General features: G+C 41.0%; 2 protein-coding genes across 3 annotated transcripts in view; one reads left to right on the plus strand and one right to left on the minus strand.

Moving 5' to 3' along the window:
- ankrd13b (ankyrin repeat domain 13B) overlaps window positions 1-1,775 on the plus strand; it is a 94,611-nt gene extending 92,836 nt beyond the window's left edge. Inside the window, exon 15 of the mRNA XM_030153138.1 lies at window positions 867-1,775. Coding sequence (XP_030008998.1) covers window positions 867-1,068 — 202 coding nt within the window. The 3' untranslated portion in view covers window positions 1,069-1,775. The remainder of the gene's footprint in view (window positions 1-866) is intronic.
- A 4,014-nt stretch (window positions 1,776-5,789) lies between these two features.
- The window catches only part of ssh2a (slingshot protein phosphatase 2a), a 36,870-nt gene continuing 17,774 nt past the window's right edge, over window positions 5,790-24,885 (minus strand). For both annotated transcript variants that reach the window (XM_030153049.1, XM_030153048.1), the window contains 13 exons: window positions 17,383-17,495; window positions 16,725-16,789; window positions 16,477-16,598; window positions 15,770-15,835; window positions 15,534-15,599; window positions 14,940-15,134; window positions 12,325-12,418; window positions 11,953-12,081; window positions 11,617-11,663; window positions 11,297-11,443; window positions 10,011-10,211; window positions 8,876-9,788; window positions 5,790-8,022 (listed from right to left, as the gene is read on the minus strand). In XM_030153049.1, coding sequence (XP_030008909.1) covers window positions 6,388-8,022; window positions 8,876-9,788; window positions 10,011-10,211; window positions 11,297-11,443; window positions 11,617-11,663; window positions 11,953-12,081; window positions 12,325-12,418; window positions 14,940-15,134; window positions 15,534-15,599; window positions 15,770-15,835; window positions 16,477-16,598; window positions 16,725-16,789; window positions 17,383-17,495 — 3,793 coding nt within the window. In that variant the 3' untranslated portion in view covers window positions 5,790-6,387. The remainder of the gene's footprint in view (window positions 8,023-8,875; window positions 9,789-10,010; window positions 10,212-11,296; window positions 11,444-11,616; window positions 11,664-11,952; window positions 12,082-12,324; window positions 12,419-14,939; window positions 15,135-15,533; window positions 15,600-15,769; window positions 15,836-16,476; window positions 16,599-16,724; window positions 16,790-17,382; window positions 17,496-24,885) is intronic.

Below are 24,885 nucleotides of genomic sequence, written 5' to 3' on the forward strand. Positions count from 1 at the left end.
CCACATTGAACACTGAATTTGAAAGCAAGAATTTCATTTTGTTATTGGTTTCTTGATAATAATAAACAAAAAAAATCATTTCCATTTGTGTCTGTCTGATGCAGCCTCACATTTTGAAACACAAAAAAGATTTTTCAAATATTTCATGATAATATCTGAGATTGTGTAAAATTTGAAGGGTGTCCAAAAGCTTTTTTCCACTACTGGAAGTACCGAGGTTATTATCGTTAACGAAAACTAACGAAATGATGAAAACTAGAATTGAAAAAACATTTTCACTAACTGAAATAAATAAAAACTATAATTAAAAGAAAAAATGATAACTAACTGAAACTGTATTCAGTGTTTATAAAACTAACTAAAACGTATAAAAATTATGGATAAAATTCCCTTCGTTTTCGTCTTTGTCAATGTCAGACTGATATAAAATCCATTTATTTCCCTCAAGCAATTTTAACTGCTGGCACCATATGATATTTAATGGTCTGTCACTTTTCATCACTTGTGGTTTAGAGTCGTCTTCTGGTCCCCTATCTACCTGGAAAAATGGAGACTAAAGTTGGGAGAAAGCAGCAGAGTCCTGTCTGGGATTTATTTGAATTCGACAGTGAAGAGGAGAAAAGATATAAAAGAATTTTTAAAAAAAAACTAAACTAAAACTAAGCATTTAGAAAATAACAAAAACTAATAAAAACTAGCAAACCTGCTTTAAAAACTAATTAAAAGTAACTGAATTACAGAAAAAAAAGTCAAAACTAAATAACACTAAACTATAATGAAAAATCCAAAACTATTACAACTTTGGTAAGTACTGGGCAGTGATGTAAAGTTCCCCATAAAACGCCAACTTCTTTCTCTCTACCCAGGACCCCCCAGCACAAGCCCCGCAACCCCTCCAGCCTCTGCTCCACCCCCTCCAAGAAGCAGCCAAACACTTGCAGCTATGATGAGCAGTTGCGCATTGCCATGGAGATCTCAGCGCGGGAGCAAGAAGAGGCGGAGCGGCGGCGGCGGCAGGAAGAGGAGGAGCTACAGCGAATCATCCGGCTGTCACTCATGGAGAAATGAGAGCAGCTGAGTGGCCCAGCTGGGGTCTGAGGGGAGGGGTCCGGATGAGGGCCTGATGGGAGAAAAGGGTCGCGAAGGCCACTTTAAAAGCACACTTTCCTAAGTGGCTGGAAATAAATAAATACCAAATGGTTTCGTACGATCAAACGGCCTCCTTTTTCTCCCCCCTCACCTCGCCCAGACCCTTCCCATGAAGCCATAGGGTGATGCGAGGGGGTCCCTTTCCAGTTTCTGGTGCCACATGGTACTTCTTGACCAGTGCCAGTTTACAACCAACAATATGTAATACAACAAGTTTAGTGGAATGCCTCTTTGACTGACAGCTGTCATGTGAGTGTTGCTGGGATGATGTGTGACGTCTGTGTGTTTACAGGCGTCTGATTGTGAGTTTCTGTGTGTGTATGTGTGTGTTTGCGTGTGTGTATGTGTGTTTCAAAACCAGCTCTCCACACAGGGGTCAAACTGATCCCCCCGGTGTCCTGAAACCATGGTGTGTTCTAGGCTCCACACGCACACTGACTCTTTTTACCACTGAGTTGTGGTTTTCAGTTTTTACTGTGAATAAAAACAGTTCATGTAAGAGGAGCAGTGACGAAGCCAGGACCCACACTGGGGAAAAATACTGAACCTTTTCTTCATTAGAGGTCGGTCAAGTTGAGTTGAATGTTGACAAACCATCAGACTTCCTCAATTTTTAATGAAAACTTTAAAAAAAAAAAACAAAAAAAACAGACTGGTACATTTCTTTTTTTTTTTTTTTTTTTATTTGCACAAAATCCAGATGTACTGTACTTAGCTTGTGGGTGGATCACATATATGACTGTTAAGGGATGTAGATGAAGTGTTACTGATGAGTTCGAGCACAAACTAAACTCAGGCCAGTTCTAGTTTTAGCCTGACGTTAGACAGAGGAGCACAGACGTGATGACAATACCAGATCAACATTTGATGTACTAACTATTCTGAATGTGAACGTGAATGAGTTTGTTGCAGGCTTGTGTTATATACAAACAATAATAATGGGCTCAATGCTTGTTGTATGTAAGTGGATTGTGGAATAGAACGAGATTCCTGTATATTTGCATCTTCTCACCTTACATGTGAGGATGGTTTCCGTATTTCTGTGTTTTCACGGTATGTGTACAATATTTCAGCATGGTCTGCACCTGTATGATCTGTCCAACCTGAGTGTAGTGAAGAGACCTGGGTTATTCCATCCCAAAGTGCCCCGCATGACCCCATCAGAAAATTCTGAAAAAATTCACACTTGTTCACCTACCAGATAAACAAACATATCCAAAATTTTAATGTCATATCTGTAGTAGTTTAGGAGATCCAGCTCTTTGAAAATTGTTTTTTTTTTTTTTTTTTTTTAATTTTGCAAATTTGCTTTTGGGCCAACTTTGAGGAGCTATATCTCCTTAGGTATTCAAGCCACACAGTTGAAACTTACTGTCTGGGGTGAAATCCCCCTGAAAAGACCATATTTTATATCAAAATAATTGTAGGTGCCTTCATGTTTGGTCCATGAGGCCTTGAAATCAGGCGACAAGGCTAATTCTTCCAAATGTCCTCTCTCTTCAGGCTTACACTGTGCCATAATGGATGAATGTAGAGACCTCTTTTTTTTTTTTGCATGGATTCTTATGGTCAAGATGCAACAATATACTGCAAAAAAACTACATTTCAATGCGAAGTGTTGCTGTGAGGCAATGAATAAAATAGGTCGATTTCAAATTTTCACAAAAATACTCTTTATTTGAGCACCCAAATTACCATGTGGCCAGTTAATGAAAATTTTGAAATTTTTACCATGTCTTCATATATGTTTCAAGATGCTGTGCACAAAATTTTAGCTTTGGGATAGAACTGGTTCTATTTTTAATATTTTTTTTATTGCATGACTATATTTTCTTCAAGCTGTATACAAACGTAGGTGTAAATGGCATTTTTAACAGTATAATGGCATTGATTATTGCACGTTATGATAATACTTGAGATATTTGAACTAGGGTGTGGAACTGCATGATCGTTCAGATAGAAGAATTATAGATTTCCCAGAACTGGCTCAGGTTGATGCCTGTAGAAGAGACTTCTCGTAAATTGGATGGAGCTGGTCAGTTGACCCAATTTCACCAGGGTCAATGACATAAATGTAGCTAAGATTTCCAAGAATTTTGATGATGCTGGCCAGCCTAATTTTGGGAATTCTATTCATAATCCTGAACAAACTTATTTATCATGGAGGAAAAATGTGTTGTTGGATTAATCTTAAAGGATGAATGTCACAGAAAGACATTATCAAGACAAACAGGCTTTCTGAAAATTGATGATTCTGAAATTAAAATTTTGGATGTGTTCGTTTATCTGGTAGGTGAACAAGTGTGAATTTTTTCAGAATTTTCTGAGGGGGTCATGGGGGGACCATTGGTTGAATTGCCATGGAATGATCCACCTGCAATATTAGAGCTTCTCTCTGATGGAAAATCTACCCTGGTGGAGTCATCGACGAGGCTATCTACAGCCATTTTGGGCTTTATTGCACCCAGGAGCAACTCTAAAAACGCATCATACTGAAAACAAAAGCAACATTACAATTACTAGGGGCTCAATCTTGGATTTGTATCAGAGTAACATAATATTGCAGAGCTCAGAGCTAGTCGAACACGGAGCAACATGTTCTATAACGAGGGACGGGAAAGGACAGAGACAGTCTGTCATGACAGCTTTTTCTGATGTTATGACATTTAGTTGAAAGGGAAGGCAAATGTTAAAAACTTCACACTCTGATATCAGCACAAACCGAGGAGAACGACTTCTCTCTCCTCTCCAGTTCATAGTTAACGCTTTGCCAGGTTGATGAGAAAAATACTCATTTTTTTTACTTTTTAAAAAATGTTGTGCAGGAGAAATGAAATGGCAGTGGAATGTTTTCATGCTGAATGCTGGGGAAAAAAAAGGGAATTTCAATTCAAATAAACATCTTTTGGAGCTGCAACATGTGTTTTTTCTTTTTAATCCTTTTATATTACAGTAAGCTTTCTAACACTTTAAATCCCTCGACACCGCAGTGAGATTTTAGCTACAGCTCACCACTGTAAGTCAGTTTTCTGCTCGTCTGGAGTGAAGGACAGTGACAAAAGCAATTAATTTCTCTTGAGATAGGAAAGCTGCAACGTCGGGCCGTGTACCAGAGAGAGCGGATCTGTTTTTAGCAGCTTCCACCTCCATCATCTTCCCTCTGACATGGATTCCCAGCGCCTCAGCCTGATCCAAGGGGGTTTTTGCCCGCAGTTATTTTAGGCTTGACAGGGAGGAAAAGGACAGCTCAGAGACTCTAAACCCTCTAAGAAATAGTGTAGCACTCAGATGAGGCTCAAAAGCACACAGGCTGCTCTCTGCTCTCTGGTGGCAGGTATGTGTTGGAAAGAAAAGACAAATAAAAAAAAAAAAAATACTTTCAATGCAAAATCAGCCCCAACTTCTCCTCTGCCCTGACTCACAGCCTGGGATTATGAATAACATCAGGACGAAGGGAGCATGGGGCCGCAGGCGTGTGTGAAGTGAATTTACAAAGAGACAGAGACATAACACAAGGTGTATGCGTGGCTGTCAAAAAGACAGAAACTGAGAGCATCAGTATGCAAAGAGGTAGGATGCCAATCTCACCCGTTGCACCATGGGAAAGGAAAACTCACTGCCTTCTGCTCCAACAATTTTATTTTTCAGTATTTGAACAATTTCCCTGTTTTATGGCTGTTCATGAAGGTTCAATTTGGGACATGGACTGTATAAAACCAGGCCTTTTTTAGACCCATCTGCTCATCCCACTGAAGTGGATTTAATTGGCGAAATATTCAAGGGATCTTGGCGTTCCCCTTGATTCATTTACACTTGTAAAAAGAGTTTGTAACAGGAAATTTGCTGCATTACCATATGGTGCATGTAATGCGTTACTGTTTGCATTTTCTGAGTCGGGTAGAATCCTTTAATGTCAGTCTTTCCCAGTCAGTGCTATTTGATTTGTGTGCGAGTGTCTCAGCAGGGGCCTCAGTGGCCTACATTTCCAGTGTTTAATTACCCACATGAAACAGTGGGTAAAATGTCAGCCTGAAATAAGCAGCACAGAGCGATGATAGAGATCGCTCCCCAAGGAGACCGAGAGGACTTGTTCAAAGAAATGTCTACCTGTAGGTAAAAATGATTATAAACAACAGTGAGGCTGTGGGTTTGACCTTCAGTCATTAGATGTATTTATTATATCAGAAGGGAGAAAACTGAAGGTGACTTTTTCAGCAGAATATGATCAATAACTGAACATAAAAATAACCAGTGCTATTTGTCAGAATAATAGGGCTTTATTGGTGCATCAGTGTTGCAAAACTTATGGCATTTCCGTAGTCAGTGAATGCCCAAAACAGATAAATCTGATGCCAGTGAAAAGCAGTGTGTTTTACCTGAATTATTCAGATATATTGATGTGATTAGTGGTTAAAAACTTGTTGAACATTTTCATCAGTAAATGGTTTTGGTCACTTGTGGCTGTTTAATTCTTGAGGGTTAAATGAACACCCCCATGTATCTGCGGTGTTAAATGTAGTTTTCCATCTGACCAGCAGGGGACTGTCAAGTCAACAACACATCCTGTAAATGCTCCAGTGTTGTGTTCTCCTGTGTCTAAGGAAGGAAACAGAGTAAGAAAAAGAAAATTCAACAGTCACTGCAGTCAAAACAAACTCATCATATTTATTTTCTGCTAGAACAATTGTTAAAAACAAAAATACAAAAACATACATATCAGCTTTGTTCTGGTTTAAAAATATGAATAAAGACATGTCTGTCTGAGAAACAAAACACACAGAGACAGTTTAGCCCCTACCAAGATCAGTGCAAAGAATACTCTGGGATAAGAAACTCCAAATAAAAGAAAATCATCTAAAGAGTAAAGTGCATGTTTTGAGAGACACCCCCTTTAGTCATAGTTTCAGAAACTGAAGAGGCAGCGAGGGTCACACACTGAACATTTCTAACAAAAAAAGGGACATACAGTACATAATGGTGCATACACACTGGTTCAGTCTTAGTTTGGACATTCATATTCATTTCTGTACATACAAACCTGAACTCCAGTTGAAATAACACATCCAGTGGTTTACATGCAAACACAGTTCATCATCTGTGACTTACACAATAGAAGATACAGTCTACTCAGTACACAGACTGAACCAATGACACTTTACACATTCAAACTCTTCATGCAGCCTCTTTCACTCATGCACACAGCTCCAGTCATGTCCATTCCAGTCCATTGCAGTGAGGTTACATTGTATTGTACAGCACAGTGACGGCTCTCTGCTTTTTCTCAGCAGAGGCTTTTCGAGAACGCCTTGACAAGTGTCCTTTCCCCTGCTGACGGGACATTGTGGTAATGGTGGCGGTCCCGCTGCCCTCAGGCTCCTCCCTCTCTCCTGCGTCTTCTCTCTGACAGTCACGAGGGCCACAGGAGAAGAGAGAGGAGGAGGTGGAGGAGGAGGGCGAGGATGACAACTGGTCAGGATCCCTTGTGCTGTGGGGCGAGGCTGTCTTTTCAATGCAGGGCATGCGAGCGAGTACTTTTTGCTTCTTCCAGGAGTCGTCTGAGTGAGATGTGGATGTAGAGAAAGAGTCCTGGGACTGTGACGATGTCGACCTGGTCTGCGGCCGCAGGTCTAAGTCACTGAGGTCATTGGCTGACAGTTCCAGACAGTCCAGCTTAGCTAAAGAAGCCGATCTTTTCATGAGCGAGGGGGGGGTGAGGCCTGCCTGGCGCATACGTGCCTCAAGCTCGATGGCTCGGTGCCACCCGGCCAACTCCGGGACACCCCTCCCCTCTTGTCTCCCTCGGAGCCTCTTCAGGGCTTCCAGTCCTAAAGGGGTCTGTTCAGTACTCGCCTCTTTGTAAGACCCTGGCTCTGTGTCCATTGTGTCTCTCGGGCCTTGAGGCTGCCCCAGTTCCTCGACTTCTGTCGTCTCCAGGCTCGTGCCCTCATGGAGGAACGCCTGCAGCTCTCTCAGGGTCTGCTGAATCTTCTCCAGTTCCTGGCTGCCACGAGCCAACCTGCTCTGGGCGTCACAGCCGGGGCCACAGCTTCCTGCATCTCCTTGTGGGGACGACAGGCTCTCATCTGTGCCCGACTCCTGAACAGTCACTCCGTCCAAACTCATTTGATCTGAACTGGCCTGGGCCAGAGTCTTACCCTGTTGGTTTTGGCTGTGGAACTGGTTCTGTCTTTGGGTCTGGGCTGAGGTATCTATGGATGGTTCTACTAAGTGCCTCGTAGAGGCCAGTGATGTCTGGGTTTGTGTCAGCATTTGGCTTTCTGTGGATGTGTGCACAATGATAGGTATAGCACCAGAGACTTGGCTGATATGCGAGTCAGGGGAGCATGAAGGGTCTGAGAATTTGTCCATGCCTGAGGAATTAAGTCTTTGTGACCCTGGATACTTCTCTCCGTCTTTGGACTTGGCAGATACAGCCATGTTCTCTCCCTGAGCAAGTCCTTGTCCTGATAAAAGTTCTGTGGAGTGCTGAGGGGAGCGAAGGGGAGGGTGTTCATTGCTGGGGGAATGTAGTGGCGACCGCTGACTCGCTGCCATCTCCATCTCCTGTCTCAGCTTCTGCTCCAGCTGCTTTGTGGCCCGCCGTACCGAGCCCGCAGGCCAGTCGCTCGGCAACATGGAGGGAGACTGCAGGTGCGAAGGAGGAGTCACGGAGCCGTGCACCAGCTCAGCGTCTGCCTCGTCCTCGTGTTCTGGTCGGATGAGCTGAAGGCTGTGGGAGGACAGAGGGAGCGATGAAAGGCAGTGGGTAGAAAGGAAAGAGGCAGGATGGCATATGGCTTCGATTTCAGTGACTATATGGCGGACAGATATCCCGTTGTCATGGTGAGGATTTTGGTCAGGACTGTCTTCAGACTGAAAAAAAAAAAAAAAAAAAAGAGACAAAAATGAGAGACATACCATTAGTCACAGTCTATGTCAAGGTAATGTTAAATATTTAGTTACCATTGTAATGAATCAGTTAGTGTTTTGACACATTTATTACACATTAACTGTACATATAACATGACCATAAGAGAAACTTGGCAGACAAAAGAAAAGGTGCTCATTATCTTTTCTGACTTTTTTCTCATTTTCCAGCAGATGTCACTGTGACTAACACAGATTTAAAGTACGGCCTGTTTTAGAAACTGAGTCCATTTTTTCCTACCTTAAATTCTAGTCTGACTCAGTCTTTAGGCATTAGAGTGTCTTTTTTTATTAGTTTTGTCACCATTCTTTCTTATTGCTCTAAGCTATTCTATAAATGAGGCTTCAGATCTATCTCAGTATAATCTAAAATCAAAGAAAGGTTGAATGAAAGTAATGAATTGTGTAAAGTTTTAGTCACAGACCGTGATATGGATTATGGCTCTAGTTACCCCTGCATTAAAGACAAGATCACTGTGAGTAACTTTTGATTCTCATCAAATGGAAGTCTATACTGGTAGGTGTAGTGAAAAACCACAAAGCAATCAAAAAAGTCCTTTAAATGTAATTAACCAACAAGCTTTAACGATGGACAGGACAGACATGACTTGGTGTGAAGTTTTGCTAAAACACTAAACACACTGGAAGATGCATCATGTCTATGCAGTTGTATGGTTGGAATTCATTTTAAAGTGATTATGGTGGAAGACCTGCGTTCAAGTTGAAACTCATGTGGCTTTAGACATGAAATATGACAAATAAAATGTTGAAAAGAAAACAGCAGAAGTCGAGCCTGTACCTGACTCCCTCCATTCTTGTGCTCCTCCTTCTCCTTGGTGTCAGTATCTCCGTTTTCCTCCGGAGGTACACTTTGCTGAGTCTGTTCAGAAAGTGTCCGGGGTCTTCCATCTTGGGCCAAACCCAGAAACTTTTCCCTGGCACTGAAGAAGTCGATGCTGTCGGCGCTGTGACTGGATGACCCGTCTGCCTCACCGCGGCTGTCCAGGACACTGTCTACCTGCGACTGGCTAGGGTTGTTGTTGTCGTCACTGGGAGCAGAGAAGAGGACCAGAGGGGGGGTGGGGGTGGCTACGGGGCTGAAGTTTTCACTTGCTACATCTGATGGTTCCAGTATTTCTGTATCGGTGGATCCCAGAGTGAGAGGTGAGATTTCTTCTGAGCTGCTTCGCTCAGGCAGATCCAGAGACAGTTCGATGGCTGCGTCTGTGGGCACTGAAGTGGACAGCTGTGTGGGAGGACCCCAGGGGGTCTGTGGGAGCTCAGGGACCGACTGAAGGATGTGGAGTGACGGTGGAGGATGAGGTACAGCGGCAGGCACTGCAACAGCCACACTCGCTGAATTGTCTACCCTTTCCTCTGGGAAAACAGTGGCTGCTCGAGGTCTGGGGAGGCTCAGAAGGAGGGGGTCTTCATAATCTGATCGGACCTCATCCTGACCCGGTGACTCGCTGGAGTGTGACTGGGAGTCGGGTGTGTGATCGGGGGTCGAGTTGTTGGAGTTCTGAGGATCAGCGCCGAGTGCTTGCAGCACAGCCACGCCCAGGAAGTGATGTAAAGATGGTGAGGAAATGTTGTTGTTGTGAGAGTCGGAGCGACCCAAGGAGTGGGACGAGGGTTTACATAGTGGATCAGGACGATCTGAGAGGTCGCTATCAGAGTGTGAGCGCCAGAGCTTATTATGCCTCTGTTTGCTGCAGGAGAAAAGAAAAGTCTGTTAGCGTCTATTGAAAAAAAAAAAAAAAAAAAAAAAAAAAATCAATAAAGCCTGAAAAACACATATTTATTACATTTTTGTATCCAGTGCTATTTCTATGAGATTTTAATTGAAATTCATTAAATAGATACTTTATTAATCCTGAGGAAAATTCAAGGACATTAGTATATTTTGTATTAGTTAAAGAATGGATGATGACCTGGCCAGCAGAATTCCCTGATACTCCTCCAGCTGCTTCATAAATGAAGGGTTTGGCTTGGTGACAGCCCGTTTCTCTTTGACATAATCGAAGGCAGTGTCCAGGTCCCAGCCGTACTCCTTCATAGCGTAGGCGATCACTGTGGAGGCGGAGCGACTCACACCCATCTTACAGTGAACCAGACACTTAGCACCAGCTTTCCTAAAACAAACAGAAATTTAGAAAGCCTTTTAGATCACAGAATGTTTGATTTAGAGTACTGTGCAAAAGTCTTGCAGGGTTGAAATGAGCATACATATTTTTTGTCATCTGTATTGTTATATCTCGTTTGAATTTGTACAACAGTTTTAGTACATCTTAAATGTACTCTTATTTTTTACTAGTTTTAGCATATAGCTATTCTTTTTTATCTATAACTTTGGCCACTTTGCATTGTTTAAATTTGCTATATAAATAAACTTGACCATTCAAGAAAATACAGGAAACAACCTTAAAAGACACAAAAAAAACCTGAACTCAACTGGTTCTAAAAGTTAAAGTGGCTATTTAATGTAACCCCTGACCCCATGACAGGAACCAGCACAAACAAACATCTAATGTGTGTGGAATCAAACGTGGTATAAAACATTAGTAAATTAATGCAATAAATCTCATATTTCTGAGCAAAACATTAAAGACATGTTAAGTAAAAAGGGAGGCCGCTACTACTACTACTACCTCTTTGGTTTTTAGAAGCCTTGAAACTTCTGCTTTTCCTGCTGTACAGACTTCACATACAGTCACAGAAAAAATTATTAGACCACCCCTTGTTTTCTTCAGTTTCTTGTTCATTTTAATGCCTGGTACAACTAAAGGTGCATTTGTTTGGACAAATATGATAACAAAAATAGCTCATAAGAGTTTAATTTCAGAGCTAATATCTAGCTGTTTTCCATGTTTTCTTGATAATAACCAAAATCAATGTATTTCTTATATCTATAGCTATGGGACTGTACTGACAAAAACAGTACTTTTAGGCATTCAGTGGTTTCTTTTCTATCTGTTTTAGTCACATGATACACACAGAAGTACTTGATTGCATAACCTTTGTTTTTGGTGACTTTTGATGGTCTAAAAATTTTTTCCGTGACTGTATATCCTGATTGTATCTTAATACAGAGACTGAGAAATGCATATGCGAGGTCATTCGAACTTTATAATATCAGCAAACCTTATGCTGGACTAAGACTTTTGCACTGTACTGTATATTGAATAAAGTGCTACTAAACTTAGTAGAAAGCACCTACTTGGCTTTGGTGATGAATTTGTAGGTTTCATTCCAGTATTCCAGTAGGTTTGTGGCCTCTTCGTCGTACACTCTGATGTTGTGGTACTCAAACATTCCTGGGAAAAAGTTGTCTATTTCTCTGGTCACATTCAGGATGTAGCGTACTCTGTAAAAAGCAGGCAAGGGCAAGTAGAAATAAACAGTCTCTTAATCTTAAAACTGCCACCAACTCTTATTTTAATGCAACTCATTATCATAATGAATGTTCGTCTGATACAGTGCAGGTTAAAAACTAATTTAATGCAAGAATGACTGTTGGTGAAGTGACTGCTCTCTTACCCACTGTTCTGCAGCTCCTCCAGGTTAGAGGCATTCCACTCTGAGCCCTGGAGACAAGACCGATGCAGTTAGAATCAGAGCATACATGACCATATTCCGACTAAAACCAAACTTAATTATAAGTCTTAGGAAATAGAACAAAGAGCGATTTTCTTTGGATGGTTCTGGCACATTTAGATGTTCAAAGTTAATGTAACTACACTGACTGTAGTCTGATATCTTAGAGTTTTTAACAGGATCTGTTGAAAATGCTTTTTCGAACAATTTATAAATCAGGACAGTGTGTTCTAGCCAAAACTCCACAGATTAGAGACTGCAGGGCTAATCGATTCTTACCAGATAGACATGTTCAAAGATTTCAGTTGGGCTGTCCATCTGTCCCAGGATGACTATCATCTCGTTGTCTATGAACTCCTTGAACTCCCTCAGGTTACACACCATCTGCATTTCCAGCTCTGTTCGGATCTGGGAAAGGAAGACAATAATTTAGGAAAGCTCCTCAAGTGTTGATGATGTCTCTGACTCGTGGCTACTAAACCTGGGGAAAAAACCATCTCTAATAAGCCTGGTCACCTGACACCAACAGTGAAATTCAATGGCCGAATAAAAATTGATAAAGATAAAGTTTGTATCTTGATGGTTGTGGATGTGGATTTTCAAACCTAAATGTTTGGTTTATTCTATTATCGCCCCATCTGTGCCACTCACCTCTTTACAGGTGACATTCTCCAGATCTTTCTGCATCATGATTTCTCTGAGGCGTGTCTTGATCAGCCTCTCTGTGCGCTCTCTCTCTGTAGGCCTGTGCAGACACACAAACACCTCTATTAAAACAATGTTCACACGTTTTCTTTTAACTTAAAAAACTATTTTGGACACAAAGAATCACCTTCACTGTAACAGCCTTAATACTCGCCTTCTGTTCATTGATTCATTTTAACTTTAGTCTCAATGAGATTACTTGTTCCGCATAAGAACTGCCACTTTGTCTGATTCTCAGAAACTGGAGAGGGTACTGAAAATCTGTGAGTGTGGCCCATCAGCGATCCGCAACAAAGTCCCTCTTGTAGAATGTGGCTGTTGTCCCTGGCTCTGTTACTAGCCACAGTGCTGGGGGACGCATTTAGCCGTTGGACGTCATACTGATGATACTAACAAGCAGCTTAATTACCCCTCTGGAGAAAACACTCAGTTTATCTATGAGCGTCTCAATTTGAACTTATCTAATTGTTGTCTTGTTTGGCTTCTAACTGTAACAGTGCACAACAGAGTGAGTCAGCTGACACAAGGAGGAACAATGGGATGGACACAGGTGTGTAAACATAGGCTTACAGCTTATGCCAGCGTTAGACGATTGGAAAAACAGATTGTGTACCTGAATGCCGAGAACCTTACTGACCCAAGGTGAAATGTCCACAGGGTTCAGAGAATGACATTAACCAACATCCAGTGGCACCATTAACTTACAACAAGCTTCGACATGCCCTGGGGGATGGGGGCAATGGCATATATAACATATATGTGTCCCTCTTGAACATGTACATTCGTATGACAACACATAGGAGACTACCACAGCTAATGATTACAAAGATCGGAAATTCTTTGTTACTTCCTTGAATACTGATAGCACTGATAGCGGGAATTCACAGTAATGCCTATTAATCATACAAACACAAAAACATGCCAGCATTTAACAACTTCCTGCTATTTCACTATGACTCAAAGGTAATCCAGAGTCCTGAGCGGCCATATCAACAAACACTGGCCGTTCATATAACTTTGGCAGTCAGCCCATGTAGAAGGACAAGTAGGGACTTTTTTGTGTGTGTTTATGTCTGTCCTGGAAACCATCAGGTGAAGGCGATAACTTTACTGATAAGTTACGTCAGGGCAAACACACTTCCAGCAAAGTGGTGTGGTGAGTACTTGTTTTTCCAGGCAGACTATAAATGCAGGTGTGTCTTGACTGTCAACATAAACTGGATCTCTCTCTCTTTGTGTCCTGACTTCTACTCATCCAGGGGCATCAGGTGTATTCAGTGGAACATATCTCCTTATCCTTCTCCGCTATCTTCCATCTCCTTTGCCTGCCACCTGCTTCTGTCTGTCCATGTGCTCATCTACCTGTCTGTCTGTCTGTCTGTCTGTGTTCCATTTTTCCATACATAAATCAAACCAGTAAAAGCTACGGCTATTTCGGACCCTGGAGGATCCCTCAAGTGTGTGTGTAGCAGCCACGAGGGGAATTTCCCTTGTGTTAGTAAAGACATAAATCCAGCAGCCTGCCTCATTCCCTGCCGTCTCTATGCTTCCTTGTGGTTTTGTTGACTGTGTCCCTTAGACTACAAAGTGGTCAGTATACAACCAAACACACTTCAGCATTTGCTTTTGATGGCGGTGTAACGGATCTTTGTTTTTATTTATATCCGACTGCTCCTTGTTGCAGATTTTACAGAGGTCTCGTGATCCCAGTTCCAGAGTCCAGGGCTCGGAAGATTGATGGTTTTCGGCTGTATATACACCATCGCTGTCCGCATGTGAGAGGGGCTTAAGCAATCTTGTTGTGACGACGTCAAAGAGCACCTCTTACTTTTCAACATGGAGATATATAGCTTCTGTGAAATGCTTTTCCCTGAATTCTTGGCGCAACACTGGTTTATGTATGTTTGTGTGAGCGAGACACTCAAGTCTCCACTCATATTTGTTACCATTTGTCCACATGTACGCACGTGAGTAACCTACACCTTTCACATATTGCTGAAATGCATTTGCACCTGTCACCACGGCGGTCCTCTAAAATTCCATAGGAAGATCTATTTTAATAACAGTCAAATGCTTGCTTGGCTTGTCGTTTCATAGAAGTCAGCTTATATTTAATGTACACGTACAGATACTGTAGATGGATATACATGGTTTGTGCATTCTAAATTAAAATGATATTAATATAAAATGCTAAGAATAAAGTCTGTGCCAATGCATTTGTCTTACTTTTACCGTTTACAGCTGTGTTTTCTTGCAGGATGTTATTTTGGTTTTAGGCCAATATTTATACAGAACTTTAAAATTTTAATTTATATACTTGTGAAATGACACTAAAGTAGTTCTTGTTTGTACAAATTGATTTAAAGTTTCCACTGCAGACTACTGCATAAGGAATTTTGCACCACATATCAATGTGGACCATGCGCCATTACAGTACACAAAATGAACCCTGTGAAAATGTCTGAAATGCACCTCTCCAGACCACATTAGTCCTACATATACCATCATCAAGGTAAACATGTGTATGTACAATATGCAGGTGTTCCCAAGGCTTTGCTTACAGGTCGGTGAAGAGGACGGGTGAATTGGCACGATGCGACTCCACGTCCTGCATGGCGTTCCACTCATTGATGCAGAACTGGTTGGATGAGATCCTGCTCTGGTAGTAGCTGACCCAGGTCAGGAACAGGCTGCCTGGGTAGTAGTTATGGCAACGAGCCACCTCACAAGCTTTGTGGAGCGACTGAAGGGCTGACCTAACAGTGACAAAGAACACCAATACTTAAGACAGTAAAAGTTAAAGTGGATGTCAAAATCTACAGTCATTTGAATAAATATGGTGAAAGGATGAGGGTACAGTGATGGAATGTTATGAGGGAATGTAAGTGTTGATAAATTAATGTATGTGACGAAACTTAAAGGAGAAAGTCAGAGAAAGAACAAAGTAACAAAAGAGACAGATATCAGGGAATTAAGAGACTAAGTGCAGAAATGAAGAGGCAAGCAAAGGTAAAATACAAAGGTAAGATAAGACGAAATGACCAACATATAAGGCTGTAGGTCAAAGTTCACAGAGGTTAGATGGCCCACGCAGAGGACAGTGCTACAACTGTAAACTGTGAATGAAATGTGTTGAGTTGGTTCAATTTGCTCACCACATGGCCTGGACAGAAACTGGCTTGAAGACATGAACCCTGTTGACCGTTGACACGCTAAAACCCCTGTGCAGAGACAATGAGAGGGAGAGAAATCTCAGAAATCAGACAGCAATTTCTCAACAGCCGACAAAACAGGACAGTATAAGAGCAGTGTGTCAACAAGTCAGCAGAGCAGTCAGCACACTGCCCCAGGGAGCATTAAGAGGAAGCAGGAGGTAGGTGTGGTGTCTTACCCGTCTCCATCCAAGTGGATCAGAGTGTCACTCCACAGAGGTAGAACCAGACCCACCGTACAGCAGCTGGCAGGAAGAGCAACACATTAAACAACTGAACAACAAAGCAAGACACACATAATACAAGGATATGGTCATTTTTCCTCACTGTACACTCCTGGGTAAAAAAAGTTAGTTAATTTGTTTTAATCATACTTCATACAGTTTTACTGAATAGAGACAAGATAGTGTATGTGACAATAAATACAAAAAACATTTAATACGTTTGACATTTTTGTGAGGACAGTTTCATTAATAATTAACATTAATCTTACTTTTGGTCTCATATTAGATCTATATTGTTTACAGTCATGGGATATCTGTATTTCATTGTCTAGAGTTTCTGAAATCTTTTTATAATACCCATTACCTTTAGATAACATAGCTAAAAAGAAATAAAGATATGAACTGACCTTTAAAAAAAAAAAAGAAAAAGGACACATACATGTTTTTAGTCTTGTCATATATTTTCATCTCTATTCGATAAAACACTGTATAATTGTACAACACATGAAACATTTTTTGGCACAAAAGTGTGCATTCCACTGGTCAACATTATCACAAGGCTAAAAATGTGGTTCATTGCTGTTAAATGTTGATTATTGCCACAAGTCAGAGCTTTAATCTTATCCTACATCCCAGTAATGTCCTGTTGCTGTGACACAGACCTATCAGAGGAAACAAAGTCCATGCCAAGCACAATGCTCTCCTCTGTGTCCTGTCTCCCATTGGTGGAAACCACCACCATGTAACGGGTGATCTGAGGGTAGGCACTCTCCAGACGCACGGCCTGAAGAAAAAGACAGCAAAAAAAGATGGAAAGAAAGACAAAAGGAGATTGACAGTGAGTATATATAAGTACAGAAAACATACAGTGTCATTTCAGCCTGTCCAGACTCTTATAAACGTCACTTACCAGTCGGATGGTGTCCTCCGGCCGCAGCACAGTGAACATGGTCTGAAGATGTTTCTGGAGGTCACCTAGAAAAACAGATTTCAGCATTCTCATTCAGTATCAGTAACAGTCACAAGTGACGCAAGATCCTGGATAGTGTGTCATTTCCCCTGTGGCAAGTTTCACCTGGAGTCCCATTCATTTAAGGCTATATCTGACCTAATATCTGCATAGTTCTGCGGATAAAAGAGACTGCTGAAGTTTCTGATGCTTTAAATAGTAATTTTCCGTCTGAAATTTCTAAAATGGTATTTTTACACAGGGAGTGATAACCTTTCATTTCAAGTTTTATCTGCATCAGCCAAAAATGGCACCATTTTCTGAAGTGTTGTTCTTTGAGTGTTGTTTTTAATAACCCACTTTGTATGCAGCAGAGGACTGGCTGTGCTGAGCTTATCTGTTTTGTTGTGAAACAGCTCCGGAGCGGTTAACACCAGCTGTTACCGATGGAGCAGCGGTGGGATGCTCATTTGAAAACACAGGCTGCTTTTTAATCTCAAGATTTTCTGTGAGGTTCATTTCTGGGTCTGGGAGTCATATGGATCAGAAAGAAGTGTTGGGAGATGATGCAGCTGTTGTGTGTGTGTGCGTGTGTGTGTGTGTATGGACAAGTTTTTACCTGTGTGTTTGCTCCGGCGCTGGCTGATGCGAGGAGTGGAGTTAGGTGTGGGGCTATTTCCCCTGGGAAGGAAAAGGGCTGCACCTTTCACCGTGAGAAAACTCTCACTGATACTGCAAGAAAAGAAAAAAGAAAAAGACATGAATGAGGAACTTGGGGGTTTCAGCATAGTTATCTAATCTTATTTTTCTGGAAGGAACTTAAGTAATTCAAGAACTTCATTTGTAACACTCCCTTGCTGCTGCACGCTGACCCCAAGATCTCAAAATAAGCAGAAGATGGGGACAGAAACTTGAGTGTTGTCATGGGCTTATGTCAGTGACACAATGCCTCATTCATGTGGTCTGCAGGCTTCTCAAATCAGAGCTGACAGACCGATGCAAGCAAAACAAGATCCGAGCTGAACCCAGAACACAATGTTCCCTGCTCCTCCACACAGCTGGATTACACACACAGACTTACTCACACTAACAGCTGCCAGTAGGGAGGGATGGGGGATTGGGAGGACACCGGGGGTCCGAGAGGGAAGACGGCCCGAGTCCCCCTCCTCCACAATTTTTTAGCAGCGATAAGAGCTGGCCAGCACACAGCTAACTCGCTACAGCAAAAGCAGGTCATATTAAAAGCGGGGTTTGTTCCTCTCTGGGAGAATTAATCTTATTAACTGTGACTGAGGTCACTGCATTCAGGAGGAGAACACATAATAAACTGAGGTCAGTGTTTCAACTGTATCCCAACCAGTGAGTATGTGTGTCTGTCGTGTTTACATGGGAGTGGATGACTAGGTTTTTGTTTTGAGCTTCATGGTGGCACACTGACCCAAGTCACACACAAGATGGTAATAAACAGGTGGGAAGACCTGCTTCTGTGGCCACTTAAGACCATGTCAAATGACAGTCACGGGACCATTAAACCGAGGCCTTAATGGTGTTAAGTAAAGATCTGTCCCTCAGGCGTCAGGCATCACTCAATGTATGCAGAGAAGAGGAGGGTGAAAATTAAACGCTTAAGAAGTCAATTATTAGTTTACAGGTTGAATGAAAATGAAGAGTACATGTCAAACTGGTAGAAATCAGGCTGGAACCACCTAAAACTGTTTTCTTGGGGGAAAATAAATTACTTTTTTTAAGAACTTGCCTTGAACTATAGTAGTATATATTTGAGTTCCATTTTTCTTTGCTCAAATGACTATAATAATATGGGTCACATTTATGTAAGTGTGATTTATAAATGGAAAGTGAAGGTGTAGGTTCCCTTCAGATGAGACTTCAACTGAACAATGGTGAAATGAGGAAACACCGTCACAGGGAGTTGGCCGACTGGTTGTACTAAACTTGAATATGGGTGGTTTCATAGCCTCTGGGGCTGGAAAATAAGACAAGTAGCCGACGACTGAATACGCATGCACTGAGCATTGCTGGGATTAGTAATCAATGGGAGCTGATGACATAAGAGCCACGTATTTAATGTGCAAACAGTGAATTGATATGGTAATATTGAAACTGTGCTGGGTATATTATTGGGTTTTGTATTTCATCTCATCCCTAGAAACAAGCTGCAGGTCTAAACTTAGTGAACCTGGCCTTTACAGTTCATCAGGGTGCACTGTACACTTCTTTAGTTTCACACTCAAGACAAAAAAAGGCCATTGCTGTCTGACACTTAGACTTTCCGTCATCCCCGTTTTCACTGTAACTTCATATCTCCGTCCTTCTAGCAACCCATCTGCCCTTCCTCATTTTTGCTGAGCCCGAGGATGAGCAGGAGGCACAGATGACAGAGAAAAAAAAACAAAAAAAATCCAAACTGCATGCCTTGTGCTTAGCTTATTTCCCATAACCCATCCACCCTTGACCCAGCTCTGTTTCCACTCCGTGGCTTCCTCCTTACTGCATTTATCATCCTACTTTTCACTTCCGCCTCTCTTCTCCACTCATGTACTTGACAATGACCATGTATAGCAGTGCTACTGTACAATGTCATCTGTAATATAACACTGGTTACTCTATGCGCCTATGCTATGCACGTGCATGCATGCAAACCCACACTTTTGCACCTGCACACAGATAGACTAAGAAAGTGGAACCTAATCCAGAGTAAGATGGAAAGGTGGGGGGGCTCTGAGCAACTTTTAAATACAATTGCTAAAAATAGAGTAGTCCTTTAAAAGTCTCTGCTATTGATAGAGAGTATTCAGAAGAGCTCAGCCCAGTTACTGTACATAGATGCTCCTCTGACATGGCGACTGCACACTCTAGAACACAGCTGCCTGCGTGTACTTTAAGTGCTGAAAGCAACTTTGAAGTCTTGATGTTAAAAACGAGGTTGCTATACAATACTATGTACTCTACTCTACTCCTCTAGACATAAAACAGCCAAATGGGTCAAATTTACCCAGGCTACATTTGAAGCCCATAAAAAGGTCCCCTGTGATTATATTAAGTAGCCTAATTCTTGTTGCTAAAGTAACTCAAGTCATGAGTTTGTATGTATGTATCCCCTGTATTATGGTCATCTTGTTTTAAAATCATGTTATCTTTAAGAATCTACTTATTTTACATGCCAATCAGTGTAAAATGGGCATAACAAGAAAATACATTACACAATATATTATGCATAATATAATGCATATTATAGTGGCTAATAAATTTTAAACGGTTATAAATGAATGATGGTGAAAATTTTATCATGTTTAACAAGAGGGAGGACAACACATCACATTTTTGGAGAAAAAGTAAATAAAAAAAAAAAAAAACTGGGGGGGGGGGGGGGGGGTACTTTAATAAAACAGAGAAAAGTGCAACTGAAAAAATGCCAGTGGTAATTTTAACCTGTTGGCAGTTCTAGTAACACTCCAGTATAAACAACAGGACTTAAGAAATAACTGAAAAATCTAAACTGCAGTATTGCACTATGGCTAAATGCAACGTTAAAATCAAAGGAGGTAAGATTTTTTTCACAAAGAAAAAAGGAATATTTTGCAAATCATGACTGAAAAATTACTATTCCTTCTAAAAATGTGATTATCTCTGTCAAAATCAATGTGATATGACTTCTGCACATCACTCAGAGCCTATTAAACAAAGAGAGGGTCAGCTAAGTGAAGATACACTACTTCCACATGTAATGTCCGGCTGATGAGTGAACATATCTAAAATTCCCAGCATCAGCACTTCTACGTCATCTTAACTGTCAGTTTATAAAATACAGCTGAACTATTTCAGCTGACAAATCTATAATGAACCCAGTAACCGCAACAAAAATCCGTCCTTATGTTCCTCAATGAACTACAGGGTCCAATCAAGCAAAATCAACATGAAAAAGTCAATTCGCACACATCATTTAACTAGGCTCATTTTTTTATCTATAGATCCCTATTTTATGGAACTGTTATCTATTTCAAAATAACATTTGTAGGATAAAAAGTTACAACTGATTGTATTTTTTACACCAGTCATAGCTCGAATTTGATGCTAAAAATTACATCTAAAAATTTTTTAAATGTATTCAATCTGTTGATTCTATAGATGATTAAGTTTCAAGTATTAGATTTTCATTATTTTGTGAATATCACTGATATTTATGAGTTTGAACATTTATGAGTTGCTTAAAAGGTCCTGTCCACGTGTTACCACAAAAATAACAATTTTTAATCATTTTAAAGTTAATTACAATTCAGATATTTCAGTGAAACTTTTAGAAAGTAATGATCTTTGATCCATTTTGGGTGATGCATACAAAGGTAAAGAGTTGTCCACGTGTTACTATGGCAGCCTGTCCACGTGTAACCACATTCTTATGTCAACAAAACAGAGACTTTTCAATATTTTACTCAAAAATTTATTTTCAGCATAATTGAACATAATGTCTAAAAGGTTTTGTCCTACTTGATATCAATTTCTGTCCAGAACTGCATGTTTTGAATGTTTGCGTGAATCTTAAAAAATGGATGTCCATTTCAAGTCCACGTGTTACCGAGCAGTAATTTGACATTTATCACCTAAACATTTTTTCTTCCCAAATTTTGTTACACATAATCTTTAAGTGGTTATAAATACCTACTCAAATATGTATAATACATACATATAAGTTACTCTGTTGAACATGAAATGTGTCCATGTGTTATCGCTTGATCTGACCCTACGTTATGATTATGTAAACTATTGAGAGAAGCTGAAAGATATCCTTTTCAATCATGAAACGAATTTAAGGGGAGGGGAAATATAAACGCTGAAGAATTTCACTTTTGTAAGAGGCTATGAATATGGAGGATGGGTGAGAAAGAAAGGGGACCTGGTCACAGTGAGTAGCATTGTGGGGCGGGTCATCTTTTGGCATTCAGCCACCCCAGGCTTTGGACAGAAGTGAAGCGGTAGGTACTTGTTAGGGCAACAGCCACAGACACAATCATCACTATGTAAGGACCACTCCACATAGTGGGCAAATAACTGGGTGACCCCCCACCCCCTCCTCCTGTCCGTGCCCATATTAGTCACTCTCAGGAGGAGAGTGGGATAAATATAGGGCCAGGCTCTATGCGGGGCAGGCCGCACTAAGGCCATATGAGTTTGCACCAGAGACAAACAGAGCTCAGGGGAAAGACACAGAGTGAGTGTGTGTTAGTGTGTGTCTACATGTACACAGGTGCATGCTGGTCATGGAAAATGTGTCACAAGCAGAGGACAGCGACAGATGGATGAGCTAAAAGAAAATGAAGTTCACGGTGGCTCATCTCCACTATGTGCCACTTCTCAGTAAATATCGCCTCTCCCAGTTAACACTTTTCCCCAGAAATATTGTACGTTCATGACAGTTCACAAACACGTTGTTGGGAAGCCAGGAGATGAGTGCAGCCAGATGAGAACAGGAGCCAGACTGATAAAGAGTAAGAGAGATACAAGGTCTTTCATCAACGGTCACAAATGCCAGTCCGCATATGACCCATTGTGTTTAATGTGTGAGTGTAAGAAAGGCCTACTTGACTTTTTCCTCCAGTTTCTTTGGAGGCCAGAAGTGGAGGCCCAAAACCCTAGCCACCTCAGTGAACTACAAATACCTGACTCAGGCATGGCGCTCTATTCTGAGAAGATGTGGATTCAGATTGCATTTTTACTTAGTTTACTAAATTTGCAGACACAGATATAGCACAGAGAAAGCCTGACAAAATAGTTTTTACAATCCCTAATGATCAAATGAGGTCAAAATCTCAGCTCATACATGTAAAAGGTCATAAAAAACAAATACGATAGGATGATCTTTTGTATTAAATGAAACTAAGCCACATCATGTAGGTTACCGTATTTCTTTAAATAAAGAAACTGTACTGAAAATGTGGGTCTTAGATAATAGTCAGGCGTGGTTAACACACACAAATAAAAACCAGCCTCCAGATAAAGGCCAGGGGAAAAAGAATAAAAGATGGATAATCTCCCTGTGACTGTAATATAATATTCATTGCCAGTTAAGCATAATGTGCATTTGTACTGCTTATATTTAATATGTTGTAAGTTCAACTATACAATCATGCAATTTTCAACATTTTGTTGTTCAAGATTATTCTCTCTTTTAAGCGTTACCATCCAATTTAAGTCACTGCTGGTGTACATGTGATGATGTCCCTGCCAAATTGCATTTTGTAGTAACAAGCAAGTGCCACAAGACTCTTAATTTCAAGTGCCACGAGGAAACCTTACAAATCAACAAGTTCTCACCAACATGTTCCTGGAAATGTTTCACTGTGAAACTAGACACTTTATTTTGACACAAATAAATGAAGGTCTGACTTTGTATTAAAGCTGCAGGAGCTGAAATCAGAGGGGGGAAGGCCAGGATATGAAAATACACACTCTCCTTCTGCTGTTCTATCCTCTGGGTCCCAATCAAAAAAGACAAAATTAGTATATATATGAGCAGATGATGTTTCGTGCTGTAAATCCAATGTCACTTCTCCAAGCTTCTGTTTTGAGACAGAATACAGCAGCAGAATCATATCCAGGTCACATCTGACAATCTGATCAGCTGTCAATCACGTATTTATCCCCCAGCCTGTCTGAAAATGCTTGTGATTGGACAAAATGTGGGCACTATTTTCAAAAGACCAGAGACAAAGAGTAGATGATCAAACACTGCAGCTTTGACAGTGCAGTGTGTCAAAGCTGCAAACTAGGCTTTGTACAAAAAAGATTATATACATCAAACTGAGAGAATCAGACATTAAGGCCTACATCAAATAAAGCCCTACTATCTTCTGTGCTTAAGATAAATAAAGCCCCAGTCTCTATTTGAGGAAATATGGTATGTGATACACAAAGATTCTCTAAGTAGTGACCTATATCCTGCAGTCTATCAGCATGCTGAGCGGCTAAAGTCTTTCCTACTTCAGTTCGTCACGTTTGAGCCTTATCTGTTGTCTTCCCAACATGCACGTAGGACACACACACATACAGCGGAAGAGAGGGGGGGTTTATCTCTAAAATCAGTAGGTAACAATGGTGTTTTAGGTGTCATTTAGCCACAGGTAACACTTAACTCTAGCAAGAGCCTGGAGGCTTGTAATTACAAATTCAAACCCTGGTTAAACATTAGTCCCGCTGATGTTAGAGTGCAAACAGACCCCCAGACAGACCTACTGTACACAAATATGTTGACACATGAAGGTTAAAAAAAAAAACAATGCTGTGATCAGGATTATTCAGGGGAATAATAATAAAAACAAAACAATCACCCCCTTAGAATATGACCTACAAAAGCAGGAAGTCAGAAGATTCCCACATCTGCAGCTATTTACTCAATACACGTGCTTCCTAGAATACCCTCTGAGTTTTTCACACTAAAGTCTTCCCATAAACCGGTCTTGAGCAAACTTGCATTAAAAGACACAGTTCCTCAAAGGCTGGGTGCAGTCCTATTAAAGTCTAAATGTTCAGTTTACTCAATAACCTCACCACGCAATCATGTGTTAAACAGCTGAAACCAAAACAATTCTCATGCAGGACCATAGCCCATTACTGACCACACGGAAACACTACAAAAAAAACAAGACTCAACTGCACATAGCAAAACACAGAAACTGAAGCAAAAAAGCCTGATTTTGTAGGAAATGGAATGAACATTTACGCCATCTTTTAATCCACTGACGGTAATTTTGTGTATTGATTTTTTTTCTAATTAGCTAAGCTCATCTGAACCAGTCTCACGTCACTACAAGAGTGTAGACTTTGATCTGTCCTGAAGGGCAGACTTGTCTCCACCACATGCATAAGTCCTCCAAATCCTCTGACATCTCACAAGCAGAAAAAAAGGCCCCAGTGGATCATACTAGCTCGCTGCAATATTCATCAGCTGCTTTGCATCTGAGCATCAGTAAGAATAAAAGCAGAAAAACACTGGTTATTAGATTTGGTTTAGTATCCTGAGAGTGGGACAGAGAAGTGCAGGACACACATATTGAATTCTTGTGTTTTTAGGTCAGTTTGATCCCTGGCTAGTCCTGACAGTGGAAGC

The sequence above is a fragment of the Sphaeramia orbicularis genome, chromosome 13, assembly GCF_902148855.1.
Source record: "Sphaeramia orbicularis chromosome 13, fSphaOr1.1, whole genome shotgun sequence".
Taxonomy (NCBI): Eukaryota; Metazoa; Chordata; class Actinopteri; order Kurtiformes; family Apogonidae; genus Sphaeramia; species Sphaeramia orbicularis.